The sequence below is a fragment of the Dunckerocampus dactyliophorus genome, chromosome 4 (assembly GCF_027744805.1).
Source record: "Dunckerocampus dactyliophorus isolate RoL2022-P2 chromosome 4, RoL_Ddac_1.1, whole genome shotgun sequence".
Classification (NCBI taxonomy): Eukaryota; Metazoa; Chordata; class Actinopteri; order Syngnathiformes; family Syngnathidae; genus Dunckerocampus; species Dunckerocampus dactyliophorus.
Genome location: NC_072822.1, coordinates 17460628 through 17477873, shown reverse-complemented (window position 1 = coordinate 17477873; position 17246 = coordinate 17460628). Strand labels below are relative to the sequence as shown.

The 17246-nt window shown below is 41.9% G+C and overlaps 1 protein-coding gene across 6 annotated transcripts in view; it reads right to left on the bottom strand.

Moving 5' to 3' along the window:
- The window catches only part of ank1a (ankyrin 1, erythrocytic a), a 128661-nt gene extending 116797 nt beyond the window's left edge, over positions 1 to 11864 (bottom strand). For 3 of the 6 annotated variants that reach the window (XM_054773286.1, XM_054773287.1, XM_054773288.1), the window contains exon 1: positions 4795 to 6010. In XM_054773286.1, the coding sequence (XP_054629261.1) occupies positions 4795 to 4920 (126 nt within the window). In that variant the 5' untranslated portion in view covers positions 4921 to 6010. Of the gene's footprint in view, positions 1 to 4794; positions 6013 to 11699 lie in introns of those variants that run through there. The other 3 variants (XM_054773285.1, XM_054773291.1, XM_054773292.1) reach the window with 3 other exon arrangements.
- Between the last annotated feature and the right edge of the window lie 5382 nt (positions 11865 to 17246).

Sequence of the window (17246 nt, the reverse complement as noted above, 5' to 3'; positions counted from 1 at the left end):
ACTGAAATACACTAAACAGCAGTGCCGGCCAGTGGCGGTTCTAGCTAATTTGTGTATGCTATATCTATTTGTGTATGCTATATCTATATATTTGTATTTATTTCAGAATTGTATTTATTGGAGAATAACCTAACATCATGTACTTTATGTTTCATTTGAAAAAAATATTTAACACAAAAGCTACAGAGTTTTATGTTTTGCATTTTGTTCCCTCACTGTACTGAAAAATGAACCAAACCATGACATTAAAACCAAGGTATGTACCAAACCATGATTATGGCGTACCATTAGATCCCTACAGGACATAAACAACTATCAACACTCACATTCCCACATATGGGCAATTTAGAGTCTCTAATTCACCACACAACATACGTTATTTGCATGTGGGAGCAAGCTGGAGGACCTGGGGAAAATCCACGTAAGCACAAGCAAATTTTATACATAACTGCACAGGAAGTAGCACAACCAATAGGGAGCAATAAAGTTATGGGAATACACAATTGGCACAGTTTAGTGACTTGCGGTCAGGGGAGGCAGGTCAGGCAGAAAAATGAAGAAAAAAAAAAAGACTAATAACAAAATAAATACTAAAATGTATCTACTGAACCTTATTAGAAATTTCTCTTATAAACATTTCCTCTATGATTCATATTATTTTTAAATTTTCTTAAGTAAAAATGGATGAATTTGCATATCAAACAAAGGGGAGAAACCTAAGATTAGGCTGCCGCAAGTGTCTCCTCTCAGCTTCGTGCGCTCGGTGAGTGCACTGAGTTGGATAAAGGCACCTGCCAGTTTCTGTTTGTTAGCATGTCGGCAATAATATAATGTTGCAGAAACATGTTTATATGAAATGTCTTTAACGTGTGACATCATTATTCTTGCTAATCAGTCCATAAAATACACAGAAATGTCATACGCGGAGGGGCTGCAGTACTCCACCTCATTCTGAAGGGGAGGGAGTGTGTGCGTGAGCTGGAAGGTGCTTGTCACTGCCGTTCTTCCGTAGTGGAAAAGCCAGAGTTTCTTTAAACATTAAACATATTTTTATGCTCTGCTAAATGAATGGATTAATTTGACAGCAAAAATGGGGGTTTATATATCCATATATATAATCTTATATAAAAGGTAAGACCGCTTTTTTTTTTTCAATTAATAAAATAAATAAATAAATAAGACAAATAAGTATTTGAAAACAGCATTTTTAATAAAAAATTATTATTCTTTCCTTTTTCTTGTTATTCTCTTAATGAGTCACTTGTTTAGTATATACAATAGAATAATAAAGTACGGTAAGTCCTCAGTGGCCTTTACAATGTTCACACAGACAGACTGCTGTGTTAAAAATACAGCTGACTTTGCAGAGGTAATTAGTGTTACACATCTTTGCCCATAAAACTGACTAACAAATGAGGTGTTGAAGCAGCCAAAAACAAATGTTCGCTGCTGGAGGTTCAAACTAAAGACTGATTATTTCCAAAATGTTCACTTTAACTTGTTATAACAAGGCCGTAGGTAAGCGGGCAGAGCTGATCAGACGACAGGTGCTCACTCTGGTGGACTTAGTCACTACTGCAGGGCCACTAATTCAATGTACCAAACCTGGACAAAGCCAAACACACATTCACGCCTAGACACACACATCACCACTGCATCAACCCCTAGACCAGGGGTCACCAACGTTGTGCCCGCTGGGACCAGGTAGCCCCCCACGACCACATGAGGTGCCCGCAAGCCTGCTTTTCATTCAGGTTTTCAGTTAATAATGTGAGAACACTAGAAAGAAAAGTATTCTGCAACATAAAATGTGAGTTGTGGATACCAGCATTTTGTGAATGTTTTGGTAAAATAAGCATATTTGATCTGTTTGGGTTGAAATAAGGTATGAAAATCATTTCTACAAAAATGAGTAGCTCGTGGCCATTTTCATTTTCTAAAAGTAGCTCTCGCAAGAAAAAACGTTGGTGACCCCTGCCCTAGACAGTGTTACTATTCCAAACTCTTTCAGACATTGAAATGTACCTCTGAGAAGGGTCTACTTCAGGTTCATGAAAAGAAGGAGAGAAAGACCTAAAATACTTTCACTCCTGCAGGACTTTCTGTCAGCAATGATAACGATATAATCTTGGACTACTGTTGTTTGGCAACTGAGATTATTCAGGCCAGACCAGTTCCACCTTGAAAATGCCTGATGGGGATGCGCTGCAGAAGCCAGCACCTGAGTGCTCAACAGTCTATAGCAGCAAAGTAGCAATAGTGCATACTGACCAGACTTATTGCATTAATGAGTCTTACTTGAGCGCGAGCACAGCTAATGGGTCAGGACTCTGCTGCCACAAGTATCTTTTATTGCATTTCTCTGCCTTGTAAGTATTAGACCAGCTTTACTAAGCAGAGATGCACACACTAATGGCTAATCAAGACAATGACTACATGCATATACCACTGAGGCCAGTTTTTTTGTTTCCACAAATCTGCTGAAAAAATAAACAAACACCATGACAACAACAAATGAAGAAAACCCATATAATCACAGTGCTTCAAGTGAACAAAAGAAAATGGACAACAGAGAGACATTATTAGACAAAACTGAGTGAAACCATTGGATCTGTTTAACACCCTGGGGCTAACCAGTAACACCACACACTGAAGCAACAAAAGGAATCATGGTCTGTAAATGGTCATAAAAACACAAGTAAAATTACTCCATTACAACTTGTAGTGCTTGTTCACAAGATAAATTATCTTTAATGTTTTGCTGAATAGAATGTGTTTGGTTCAACTGGCCCTCTGTGGTCCTCTGCTTGCATAGTTCATGATCCAAAACCATGACTGTTGGTTGAATCGACCATGGTTGATTGAATAGCCCATTCTAAATTACTTGTAGGTGTGAATTTTAGTGTAAATGTTTGGCTGTCTGATTTGTAGCCCAGTGATTGATGAGTCCACATTGTACCATGGCACCGCATAGGATAAGCAGTTTCGTCAACTGATGCTTTCCTGAGTTTTTTAAATAAGATGCTTAATCTGTTCATGTTATACCATCTAATTTGTAGTTATCTACAGGTGTATGAAAAATGACTTGACTGCTTGAAAATAAAGTTCAAGCATATCTTCCCTGTGTCACTGGAAAAAACCTGAATCAGATGCAAAATACATCCAATCTATTTTAAGGCTAATTTATCATGTAAACAAGAAAGATAAATCATGCACAAACACTACCTCATTGCAAGGTGGGCCATCTAAAGGGACACAATGCAGACATATGAAAAATGTGCTGACACAAACACTAGGACTTTGCTGCTGTGCTTGTTTTTCAAGAGAAGCTAAATCATCTGTTAAAGTAAAAGCAGTCCACTGCTCAGCATATGACTATACAAACCATCAAAAATTAAAAGGTTTAAACATTTCCAATATAAAGTGCTCAAAACACAGCCTTTGTGCAGAGCTTGAAAGGCTTAATCGTAATGAAAGTCACAGATGGTTAAATAAAACATTTTCCTGATCATTTGATACAGACACACAAAGTTGTCCATGTCTGGACAGTAAAGGGAGTTTTTAAGGTGAGAGATACAAAAGAACATTTGAATTGGTATAAAAATATAAGAAAACTCCTAAGCGTGACAGTGGTTTGCTAACAGACCTGTGAACATAAGCTGGTGTTAAAAAAATATGATTGGGAGGGGGAGTCAGGAAGATTATTTAAAAGACTTAAGCTGCATGGTTACGTAATTGATATGGGATCCTCTGAAACAATACACATATACATGAGTCAGACTTGAGATGCATTAGGACCCTTTGTGGAAACCTCATCCTTCTTCATCCATACTGTCAGAGCTGCAGGCATTCCCTTCTTGTATCTCATCTTTCCAGACATACACTCATTACACACGTGCAAACAACGCAGTCGACTTGCTCTCACACTCATTCACTCACTGCTCATTTGAGGTTGCCATAAGGGAGAATACTGTGTCTGACAGTCTTGAAGTACAAGCCAGACTGACTGCTTTTGCTCCAAAATACCTACCAAATGAAAAATGGAATCCCCAAGAAAGCCTTCTAGGACTGGGGGGGGAAGTCCTCTGTTTGGCCATAACAGTCTCCACCGCATCAGCACCAGATTGGTTTACAGCCAGCTTGGCACTACGCAAATTCACAGGGTTGCTGAGGAGCTATTTCTAACAAACAGCGCGGTTTGCAGATGACACTTTTTTATTTAGGTGTAAAATGGAACCCAATGTCGACTGCAGTCAGTGAGTGATGTAGCAGTGATTTATTGTTTACAATGAGCTCTGGCTTTACATGGGACAGAAGGCTGCAGTTATTCCACAGTGGTCATTACAAAGCCAAATAAAAAGAGAAAGCAGAAAGGATAAAAAAGCGGACAGTTAACTGGCCACTCTGAAGATTAGTGTTCATGTCATATTTCACAACACTGCAGTGAAAACAAAAAAAATAAGAAAAAGATTCAAGAGGGACGGAGACAGAGACACGGTGCTTCCTTGCCAGATATTTGATAGAGCATAGTCAATAAACTGGACAGAAAGTGATCTGGAGCATTAAGAAAGCATGCAGTGTGGTGGAACGTTTCCCCGTATCTGTATGTACATGACATACATGTGTGCCAGGGAGGATGTGTGTACACACAGTGGAAACACAACATGACTGGCTTTCCATGTGTGCCCAGGCACCCCAGACTCATTTAGCATGACACAGAGACGGAGGGGGCGTCTCAATCTTCCTAACCCCCCTCCCTCCCAAACCTACCCCACCTATGAATAATGCCAGTACCTTGCGCTTTTTATCCCGCGAGCGGCTCCTCTTCTTGACCTTTTCTTCTTCTTTCTCTTTGCGCTCCTGTTCAGCCTGGGCTTCTAAATCCTTGTTCTTGCGGAGGTGTTTGGCTGCTTGAGCCATGGTGCTGGAGGGGGTCTGGGTGGTGTCAGCCTGTCCAGATCTTACGGTGCAGGGACCTTTACCTGATGCGTGCCAACACTAGTGCTGCTGCCGCTACTGCTGTGTTCCTCTATGGTCCTGCAGAGTCTGAACGTGCTCACTCTCTGCCTCTTACTCCTCCTCTTCAGCAGTGCAGTCACACACACACAGCGGCAGTCCTCTGCCGTCTGCTGTGGGATGCGACTGCAGCACAGCACTCTCTCAATCGTTAACGTACACTTCCCTCATTCAATTTCTCTCATTTGCCGTCGCCTCGAGTGTCCCTCTGCAAATCTGATATTAAGGGGTTGGTTTCTTCTTTTTGTTTCTGTTCTTTCCTTGCTGCACCCTCTTTCTCCTCTCTACACAGTGTTTTCTGATACAACCGACCCCATCAACTAAGATTAAAAGGGGATGAACTGACACTCAGCTGAGGAATAGCTTGAGCAGCCTTAAATCAAAGCCGTGGCTCTTCCTCCTCACATTGCATTGATTTTGTTTCATTTTCCGGTATTTGATTTCTCACTGTCTTGTGCTCCTGCCGTGTGCCCTGCACAGGGAACCCTCATCGAATCCCAGCATAATTCACTTGTACAAGGATACAAGAGGAAATAAAAGAAATCTAAAATATGCATGAAGGGGGAAAAAACAGCCATTGCTCGTTAACTCTCCTCTTCGTCGTACTCCCTCTTCCTGCTCTCCTGGTGAAGCACTGCAGCAGACAGGACTGGCACAGCCGTGCAAGGATGTTGGTGCAGTGGGCTTGCGTATGCAAGGTCTGGGAGCAGTGAGATGCTATTTCATTCATAGTCTATTGAAACTGTGTATGAATAATCTATACTAAGGGCAGCAGAATTGGGCTTCCTGTTCCTCAAATTTCCCGCCCTCAGTTTGTTTTAATGTAGGGTAGCCCAGTATACTGTGTTGGATTCCCACATCTTGTGCTCGATGCATGGATATTTGTGCAGCAGCATTAAAAGAGGTGCTGATGGATCGGCACGTGTTTACTGGTACCTCGCCCTCTTTCTCTCCCTTCAGTTGCCCCCCTCCTCCCAACAATGCTGCTGACGCAGGTAAAAAAAACAAACAAATCCTTTAACATCTCTTTTGCCTGGCTCACTATACCTCACACTTGGTTTCTACACACATACACGCACCAGAATACGTGCTACAGGACATACAGTATAGAGAAAGAGCAGTATTTTGACTACTTGTATCAACAATGCTTTTTTGTTTTGCTTTTGTTGTTTGTTTTGACTGTTTCAGAATTAAATGTAAAACAATCCCAAATAGAACTAAAGGTTCTCCACAGGGAACCCAATCAGAATTTTATGGCTGCTTGTCGGAAAGAGAGGGCTGTCTTTGAGCAACCCCTCCCATACACTAATTATCACCTACTGCATCCTGTCCAAATGTACGTCTCCCTCTGAGTGTTTTGTCTACCCTCCTGCCAAAATCCCCTGGTACGATAGCAGATTCTCATACTGCAGCATACTAATACATTTACTTTGGTGATCTTTGCCTTTAGCTTGAAATTCCACAACACAAATCACACAGGCATATGTTTAAGTATGACACAGACAAACCCAAACACTGACAGTTCTGTGGCAAAACATTCATCACAATATCAAACTCCTGGGAAATGTCCTTAAATTAATCATCACTGGGACTGACTCATTTGGTAATAAGAACACTTTTGCTTCACCAACTAGATTGGTCTTGTTAAGCTACATTCCTGGTCAAATAAAGTGGATTCTAGCACAGCCACTGGGACCACTAATAGTTACAAGATAATCTGTGGATAAACCTGAAGCAGTAGTAGTTAGTAGTAGTTCTGAAGTATAAGAGATGTCACAAGATTAGAACATGACCACACCAAGCACCATGGGAAATGTAGTTTTTAGTCACATTAGCTGCACCAGTGTATAAAACACAGGGTTCAAAGTTTGAGAAAAAAGTAGCGGCTTACACATCAGAATTTAGGGAAACAATTAGTAGTAGTTCTGAAGTAAAGGAGATGTCACGAGATTAGAATTTAACCGCATACACTCCTGATCAAAATCTTAAGACCAGTTGAAAAATTGCTAGAATTTGCATTTTGCACATTTGGATCTTAATGAGGTTTTAAGTAGAGCTACAATATGCAAAAGCAAGAAGGGGGAGTGAGACAAAAAGCACTTTGAAAAAGAAATTTATTGAAAACAACAATTAAACTGAAATACGTCTGTGTAGGCTCTCAGTCGTACAGGAGTTGTCCATCGAGGAAAAGGCTTCTTGAGACGTCATCTGTACTTCTGTGAAGAATGTGTCGGACGTTTCGCTCCTCATCCGAAGAGCTTCGTCAGCGAACTAATAAGTGCTGGTAGCCTAGGCCTTAAATACAGTAAGAGTGGGCGGAATTGGTGTGCCAACACCCTCCTCCTATTGGTTCGTTACACTAAGCCTGGGCGGAGTAGTGGTATAATCCTATCCTGTTATTAACACCTCCGATAAAAGATGGTTTGAAAGAGGAGTAAAGGAAGCTATTTTTGTCAAACAACAGAACCCATCATTGAATCGGAATGGTGGTTTGAGGTTTAATTTGGACCCTGTGTTCAGCAGGTTACTGAGACCAAAACCCACAGCTCTTAGTCTTGCAAATGAGGTGAAGGCAGGGCCGAGCCAGAACAATAGATGCTAACAAGCCAGTATCAGAGTCGTTCATACCCTATTCAGGGAGCGACACTTCCCTTTTATCGGAGGTGTTAATAACAGGATAGGATTATACCACTACTCCGCCCAGGCTTAGTGTAACGAACCAATAGGAGGAGGGTGTTGGCACACCAATTCCGCCCACTCTTACTGTATTTAAGGCCTAGGCTACCAGCACTTATTAGTTCGCTGACGAAGCTCTTCGGATGAGGAGCGAAACGTCCGACACATTCTTCACAGAAGTACAGATGACGTCTCAAGAAGCCTTTTCCTCGATAAACTGAAATAGGCTGTTTATCAGCTGATCAAAAGTTTAAGACCATCGCTCCAAAAATAACAAAAAACTCTCCAAACCAGAACAAAAAATGTTCTCAGTAGCACTCAGTAATGAGTAGCTCCACCGTGCTTGTTAATCTTCTTGTTCTTGTTCCATTGCTCCAAGTGGTGAAGATGGCTTCACGAAGGACATCAACTGTCTGGAACTGATGGCCATTTTTATAAACGTCCCTTGCCATCCATCCCCAAATGTTCTCCGTGGCATTTAAATCAGGGGAACATGTAGGATGGTCTAAAAGAGTGATGTTATTCTCCCGGAAGAAGTCCTTGGTCACGCGAGCATTGTGAACTGCAGCGTTGTCCTGTTGAAAAACCCAGCTGTTACCACACAGACGAGGAAGCAACCCAGACCATGATGGACCCCCTCCGCTGTGCCGGGTAGAAAACATCTCAGGTCGGATCTCCTTGTCATGCTAGTAACGTTGGAAGCCATCTGGACATCAAGGTTACATTTTTTCTCATCAGAGAATAAAACTTTTTTCCACCTTTCAATGTCCCATGTTTGATGCTCCCTGGCAAAGTCTAAACGGGCAGTTTTGTGGCTTTGAAGGAGACAAGGTCTTTCAATTAGTCTTTTGTTTTTTCAACCCTTTTCCCACAGATGCTGTCTGATGGTTATTGTGCTGCAGTCGGCACCAGTGAGGGCCATAATTTGGGTTGAAGACCGCCCTGTGTCTTGATGGACAGCCAATCAGATCCTCAGGCTCAGCGCAGGTGTGATTTTTTTGGGTCTACGACTTGACTTTTTTGTCCCATAATGCTCAGGATCTTTCAAAAAATGTAGAATGACTGTCTTATTGCGCCCAACCTCAGCAGCAATGGCACGCTTTACGCAGCTCGACAATCCGACCACGTTCAAAAAGAGAAAGCTTCTTAGCTTTAGCCATCAGGAGGGCATGACAGTGTGAATGCCTGACAGAAAATGAACATTTTGAGCAGATTTTGGCTTTTATAGCCTGTGGTCTTAAACTTTTCATCAGCTGATAAACAGCTGAATTGTTTTTTTTCAATAAATTACTTTTTCAAAATGCTTTTTGTCTCACTCCCCTTTCCTGTTTTTGCATATTGTAGCTCTACTTAAAACCTAATTAAGATCCAAATGTGCAAAATGCAAATTCGAGTAATTTTTCAACTGGTCTTAAGATTTTGATCAGGAGTGTATTAGCAGCAGCGGTGCATAAGATGCAGGGTTCAAAGTTTAAGAAAATAGTATACACAGGGATTTACGGTAATTTACATGAATGATGTGTTAACGTCAAACTCTCAAGAACATATCGATTTGATGTTCTGGTGAAAAGTTACTGAGACAGGAAAAGTGTCTTACTTTTACACAGTTTAGTTTGATCTTGCTTACTACTTCCCCAGCAAATTTCAGGGCATATCAGTCTGCAATGAACTAATCAGTTTGCTCGATCAGGACATGTGTCTCTATTATATAAACGCGGCTGCGGCTATGCATTTGTATTGCTCTATGGTACTGTATATTGATGAGTACACAGCTTTCTTCTACACAGAAATGCTACACATTCTGCTATACGTTCAGCAGATATTTGGTTTGACTTTGACTGAGCCGTTTAAAGGTAATGCCAAAACTTTACATCTAGCAAGCATGCATACAACTCACCCATTATACTTTACCTTGAGCCTTGAGATAATCACCATAAAGACTGATCCCACATCGCATCTCCCCCTGCCAACGTGTCTGCTCTCATCAAGTCGGTCTAATAAAGTCCACTAACTAGGGATGTCCCAAACCACGTTTTTTGGCTTCCGATCCAATACGATTTTTTATAGTCTTGCAAATCCGACCCGAGCCAGCACCGATCCTTTTTTTTTTTTTTTAATAATAAGCTTTTGTTACAAACATAAATTTGTGGAATTTAATCTGGTAATGAAAATAGCTCTTCACAGCATTAAAAAAATGGAACCAAAGTATTGCTGAATTTACGTATTTGTTAAACAGCATGACAAACAATATTGTTTGCCTTTTATAAAAAAATGCCATGAGTTAGTTCCCTAATCCAATAAAAGATTTGATAAAAGTCAATCCATCCATCTTCTATACCGCTTTTCCTCTTTTAGGGTCGCGGGGTTATGCTGGAGCCTATCCCAGCTGACTTCAGGCGACAGACCCTGGACTGGTCGCCAGCCAATCGCAGGGCACATATAGACAAACAACCATTCACACTCACTCATTCATTCCTATGTGGACAATTTAGAGTTGCCAATTAACCTAGCATGCATGTTTTTGGAATGTGGGAGGAAACTGGAGTACCCGGAGAAAACCCACGCACGCATGGGGAGAACATGCAAACTCCACCCAGAAATGCCCAAGGGAGAATCAAACCCGATCTCCAGACTGTTACTGTCTTGGCCAACATGCTAACCACTAGACCACCGTGTGGCCAGAAGTCAATCGAATAAAAGCTAAACTTGGAAAAAAATGTGCATGCAAAATACTTACCCTAATCATTTGACATGGTTATAGATCAATTTGTGGTGTGATTAGAAATACATGATTTTTTTTTTTAACAAACTCTCTTCAGCGCAGTAGTAATTTATTGACAGTCCCTATCTTAAACAACCAGTGGTTAAAGCAGCACATGTGAGCAATGGCGGAGCCAGAGGTTTTTTCATTAAGGTGGCCAAAGTGAGGCCATTACTCACATAGTTGTGGCAATAAGTTGATACCTGAAATGTCTAGATGGCCAGTGGGGTGGCCGAAAGGTGGCCAAGAGTGGCCATGGCCACCATGTAGCTCCGCCACTGCGTGCGAGCTACCCGCACCATGACACAGCAGTCCGGGCACATTAAGGGGGAACTACCGCTGTAACTACGGAGCTGAATATACGACATCCAACGTGAAACCAACTTCACCACGGTACACCTCGGACATGTCTGCATGGTGGTGTTGCGTTGTCTTCTTGCGGGTGGCAGGACTCGAGTGGCAACCACCTCTGAGGCACATTACCGCACCTAGCATGTTGGGAGTGTAGCCCAGAGTTACGAACGTTATATGGCAACCGGATCGGCCAGATCTCGTGGCGGAAGCAGATATTACGCGATCTTCAAAATACAGCAGATCGGCAGCCGATCTCGATCCTGACGATAGGATCGGGACATCCCTACCCCTAACCATTAATCTGCCATAAATACACCGTGTGCGGACATTTGTTACTGTACGGTCTGGTATAAAAAAGTCACACTCTCAAATCTGGGCCGATCAAAAGTTTCGCTCAAGGATAAGTTGGATTCAGACAAACTCTTCAACAAATGTGGTACAAATTGAATATTTGTTTACAATGCTCAGTAAGTACCTTATGTTAAAAAAACAACCTGAACATAAAATCTTTTTTCTGGTACCTCAATATATCTACTCAATAACCGTACAGTATAATTTTTCACAAATTACAAATTAAATGACAATGGCAACATAGCTGCTCAATACCCTGAAACAGCAATACACAAGTGCATATACAGTATGAACCTAAAATGGCTGCCTTAGCTTTATTGCAAGTGCTTAGACATAGCAATAGCGTGTTAAACACGGTAATGTTGACAAAATAATGATTTCGCTGCAAAATGTAAAATGCACAATATATTCAATATGCCTCCGATTGTTTTTATTTCTTTTCACAGAAGCTGGTGACACATATGACACCATAAAGTAAGCCATCAGCCGTGATAGCTTCACTAGCATGCCAAGCTAAGTAGGCTAATTCAGTTTTACTCACCAGAGTGTTCACTTGAGAAATCACTAATCCGAACAGCAGCGACGAATAATACAACCTCTCATCGAAGTAGGGATCCTTGGAACCTATGAAAAATCGAACAAGTGTTGTTTTAGCAACAGTTTTGAACATTAATTGCCCTCATCAACTTCTGTGTGAATGACAGAAAATCAGCAACAACCTCACTGTGCGTGATATACACGCGCACCCTGCTGGCAAAAGTGGAAATTACGCCAATGGCGCAAATAATAATGTTGCACAGTTAAATATTGTGATCTTACTTACAAGTAGAACAAATGGGCGTTACATCTATTAATTACTTACCATTAATGTCAAGCATTCTGGTTTGGTTTGGTTCAATTTGGTTTAATTTTATTTGAACATGCATGCAGGTTACAATGGAATACATCTCATGAATCATTTCACAGTTCCACATGTCCAAAAGGAGTAGGAAGAAGCAAAGCTTATTTAATCCTACCCCCCATCCGTTCCACATCTTGTGCAGTACATATTATTCACTTCTTGTATTCCATGTAATATTATTCCATATACTGTAATAATCAGTGTAATAATAAATACATTTTTAAAAAAGCATGACAGAACAAGAAATATAATAATCAATATAATAATTAATAAATAAGATGAAGACAAGCATAATAAAGCAAGTGTAAGACCCTTCTGCCTTGTATTTGTGTTTCAATTCGCTCGTCTTGGTACATTGTTTGAGTTCCTTGCTCCATCCATTCCATAATTTAATTCCGCGTACAGAAATGCTGTGGGTTTTCAGCGTTGTTCACGCATATAAGTGTATTAAGTTTAATTTTTCTCTAAGATCATATTTCTCCTCTCTTATTGAGAAATACTGTATGATGTTTTTGGGTAACAACCTATTGTTAACTTTATGCATTATTTTAGCAGTTTAAAAAAAGACAAAAAAAGAAGATACTAATTCACTTTGGTTAAAAATGTTTTCAAATTGTTTCAGATAGTTCTTATTCCCATTTATTTGTTTTTTATCGACTGAAAAACATTTATGTTCTTGCCTTTTATATGAAGTACATGCAGCCTTTCCTTCTCCAGGAAAAGTTCTGATAGTTTGTTGGAAAAGTCTGATCAAGGCCTAGTTTGTTTGAGTATACAATCCTACATCCATTCGCAGTCAAATTAATTAATTCATTCAGCAGAGCATAAAAATATCTTGCATTTGACTTGTTTATAAATCTAGCTCTAGCCGGCACTGCTGTTTGTCTAGTTCAATGAAGTTAAAAAAAGAAATTGGCTTTTCCTCACCGGAAGGACGGCAGCATCATGATCCAAGTGTGCACTCAGGCGGGGCTTGCACAGTAAGCTGAGAAGGTAAGCTCGTGGTGGCTTCATCTTAGGTTTCTTCCTTGTATTTGATCAGGAAATGTGCAAATTCAGCGATTGTTACTTAAGAAAATGTTCAAAACAATTGGAATCATACAGAAAATACATTTACATTACAGTTCAATGGACAAATATTAATATTTATTTTATGTTATTATTAGGGCTGTCAAAACTAGTGCGTTAACGGCTGAAACTAATTTATTTCATTCATTACGTACATTTTTTTGCGTAATTAATGCATGCGCATCATGGGAAGCCACGCCTCTCTGTTATGAAAGCAGACTGAGACACAGTGTAGTTAGTTTCTCCACAGAGTCACACAAAGTCCGACGCTCGTTTATAACTTTATTCTGACCTGAACACATCAACAGCAGTGCAATTCGAACACCATATATGTACAGTACCTCCAACTCACAAACATGTCTTGAGTCCCTTCGTCAATGGAACGAAACTCTTTCCTCACTAGACGACTGCAAGATGCATTCAAGGATATTCCAAACATCACACGTCTTTATTATGGGTGTAAACGTGGTCTAAATAAACTAAATAAGTGGATATTCTTCTCGCTCACTTTGTAACCCTTAATGTGGAAGTACAATTTGCTGCATTTAAATCCCATAAAATACACTCAAAACATGTGAATTCAACCTCATGACGTGGTGTCTTGGAAAGCAATCACCTATTGCTCATAATAACACAGTTAAAGTGTTATTCAAATGTTACTATTGCTACTATTAACAAAACTAGTGTGAGTAAATAGATTTTCAGACACGTGTGCTATCATTTAGCTTGATTAAAATTTTCTGTTAATTTGGAGCTGTTAATACATACAAATATATAATCTGTAATCCTGTCCTGTCATTTATCTTTCTTTCAATAACATATAGTAAGAATAGACATATTTCAGACATAGTTTGAAATGGTGATTAATCAAGAATTTTAAAATGTATTAATCTGATTACAATTTTTTATAATTTCCGTCCATCCATCCATCTTTTACAAGTACTTCTTATCCAAGATAGGGTCGCTGGGGCAGCATCCTAAGCAGGGAGGCCCAGACTTTCCTCTCCCCGGCCACTTCGTCCAGCTCCTCCCAACGGATCCTGAGGCGTTCCCAGGCCAGTTGGGAGACATAGTGTCTCCAACATGTCCTCGGTCTTCCCTGAAGCCTTCTACCGGTCGGACTTGCCCTAAACACCTCCTCAGGGAGGCGTCCGGGAGCCATCCTAACCAGATGCCCAAGCCACCTCATCTGGTTCCTCTCAATGCGGAGGAGTAGCGCTTCTACTCTGAGTCTCTCCCAGATGAGAGTTCTTCTCACCTTATCTCTAAGGGAGAGTCTAGCCACCCTATGGAGAAAACTAATTTCGGACGCTTGTACCCGCGAGCTTGTCCTTTCGGTCACTACCCAAAGCTCATGACCATATGGAGGCCTTTCGGCTCAGCTCTCTCTTTACCACAACGGACCGATGTAGAGTCTGCATCACTGCAGACGCCGCACCAATTCGCTTGTGGATCTCGCGTTCCATCCTTACCTTGCTAATGAACAAGACCTCGAGGTACCTAAACTCCTCCACTTGGGGCAGGATCTCATCCCCGACCCAGAGATGGCACTCCACCCTTTTCCGGGCGAGAGCCTCGGATTTGGAGGTGCTGATTCTCATCCCGGCCACACACTCAGCTACGAAACGATCCAGTGAAAGTTGAAGTTCACGGCTCGATGAAGCCAGCAGGACCACATCATCTGCAAAAAGCAGCAACTCAATCCTGCAGCCACCAAACCAGAACCCCTCACCGCCCTGGCTGCAGAAAGAAATTCTGCCCATAAAAATAATGAACAGAATCGGTGACAAAGGGCAGCCCTGGCGGAGTCCAATCCTCACTGGAAACGGTTCCGACTTATTGCAATGCAAACCGGTCATACAGGGAACGAACAGCCTGAATTAGCTGGTTGGATACTCCATACTCCCGGAGTACTTCCCACAGAATTCCTCAAGGAACACGGTCGAATGCCTTCTCCAAGTCCACAAAAAACATGTAGACTGGTTGGGCAAACTCCCATGCACCCTTAAGGACCCTGCTCCTCCTGAATCCGAGATTCAACTCTCTGGTGGATCCTCCTCTCCAGAACGCCTGAATAGTCCTTACCAGAGAGGCTTAGGCTTGTGATTCCTCCGGTCCACTCCGGTCCCCCTTCTTAAAAAGGAAGACCACCACCCCTGTCTGCCAATCCAGAGGTACTGCCTCCGATGTCCATGGGATGCTGCAGAGTCGTGTCAAACAAGGCACGCCTACAGCATCCAGGGCCTTAAGGAACTCCGGACTGATCTCATCCACCCCCGGGGCCCTGCCACCGAGGAGCTTTTTGACAACCTCAGCAACCCCCGCCCCAGAGACAGGAGAGCCCACCGTGGAGTCTCCAGGCTCAGCTTCCTCATAGGAAGACGTGTCGGTGGGATTGAGAAGGTCTTCGAAGTATTCTTTCCACCGATCCACAACATCCCGAATCAAGGTCAGCAGCACACCATCCCCACCATACACTGTGTTGACTGTGCACTGCTTCCCCCTCTTGAGACGCCAAATGGTGGTCCAGAATCTCTTCGAAGCCTTCCGGAAGTCGTTCTCCATGGCTTCTCCGAACTCCTCCCATGTCCGCTTGGCCTGCTGATACCTGTCAGCTGCTGAGTCCACTCCTCCGGGCCCCATGGGCGTAGGCCCGTCCACCAGACGCTCGCACTCGTGCCCCTCCTCTAGACCTGGCTGCAGAGGGGTGCCCCGGTGACCCGCGTCCGAGCAAGGGCAATGTTTTTTTTTAATCATAGAGGTCTATTGAGCCACTCTTTGTCTGCTCCCTCACCTTGGACCTGTTTGTCATGGGTGACCCTACCAGGGGCATAAAAACCCCCAACAACTTAGCTCCTAGGATCATTGGGACACACAAACTCCTCCACCACGATAAGGTGGTAGCTCAGGGAGGAGTTTTTCATAATTTGACAGCCCTAATTATAATTATTGTTATTTTTCATCATGACAAGTGAGGCTCTGCCCTTCACCTACCTCCCCTCACCACACGTCACTGATAACAGTTCAGTAACCACATTCAATGGTTTCACTAGTCTCTGAGCTGTCAGATTTTGACCAACGGTTCTAACCTGTACTCACATCCATGAGCAAAAACATACTGCACTTATGAAACTCATGAAATATGAATCTAATATAGTTGAAGGAGTGGCTCACGCGGTTAAGCGCTATTATTTTGTGCACACAACTGCTTCATCTATTCAGCATGGGTTGATTTGATATTGTTTTGCATCTATTAGATTCACACAGACAACAAGGCACACAGCCAAATGTTTACTGTGTTGCTCATGTTGAATCAGCTTGGACATTTCTGATAGCACATGTCTCCAGTGTGTTAGCTGGCAGAGGTCCACAGTGGCCTCCAGTGCTGTGTGGGCCTGAACCATCCGCTTCACCATCAATTGTGGCTTGGTGCAGAGATAGTTTAGTAGCATTGTGCTGATGCCATAAGCAAGATTTATTTCTAGCGAGACAGTACGGATGAACTCTGTGGAGCATTTTGTGATTTTGGACGGATCAAAGGATCATAGCGCTGACCTTTAAACCGTGTGAAACAGATTATCATCGGGCATTCACAGGAGATCAATTGGAATAGTGACAAATCTCAAATAGAGAGGAATAAAGGTCACTGGGCTCCCTCTGCTGCTGAATAAGTGTACTACAGGCAAGAAAGGCATTGCAGCTTTTAATGTTTGTTCCACAATTTAAGCAACAGCAGGTCTTTTTATAGCTATGTCATTCCGCAATCTATAATATTGATTACAAGGCATCAGTGCATTTTATTTATCGAAAGGTTTGGCTAATAATATGTCCAAAACATTAATGGTGAAAAAAAACCCAGACGTACACTGTAGTCAGCCACTATAAAGTTAGACAACTACTAAATTCAGTACCTACAAAATAGTCAAATTCCATTCAGCATTTTAGGGTTTGGACTAAATTATATCGTATTCAATGATCCCCCCCCCCCAAATGCCTGACATTTGTCTACGAAATAGGCAGAGGAGAAGAGCTTTCTCCCTGCCTCTGCTGTGCAGTGCCACCAATGAGAGGCTGATTAGGAAAAAACATATGACAGATAACAAAGCAATGGCAGGCCCC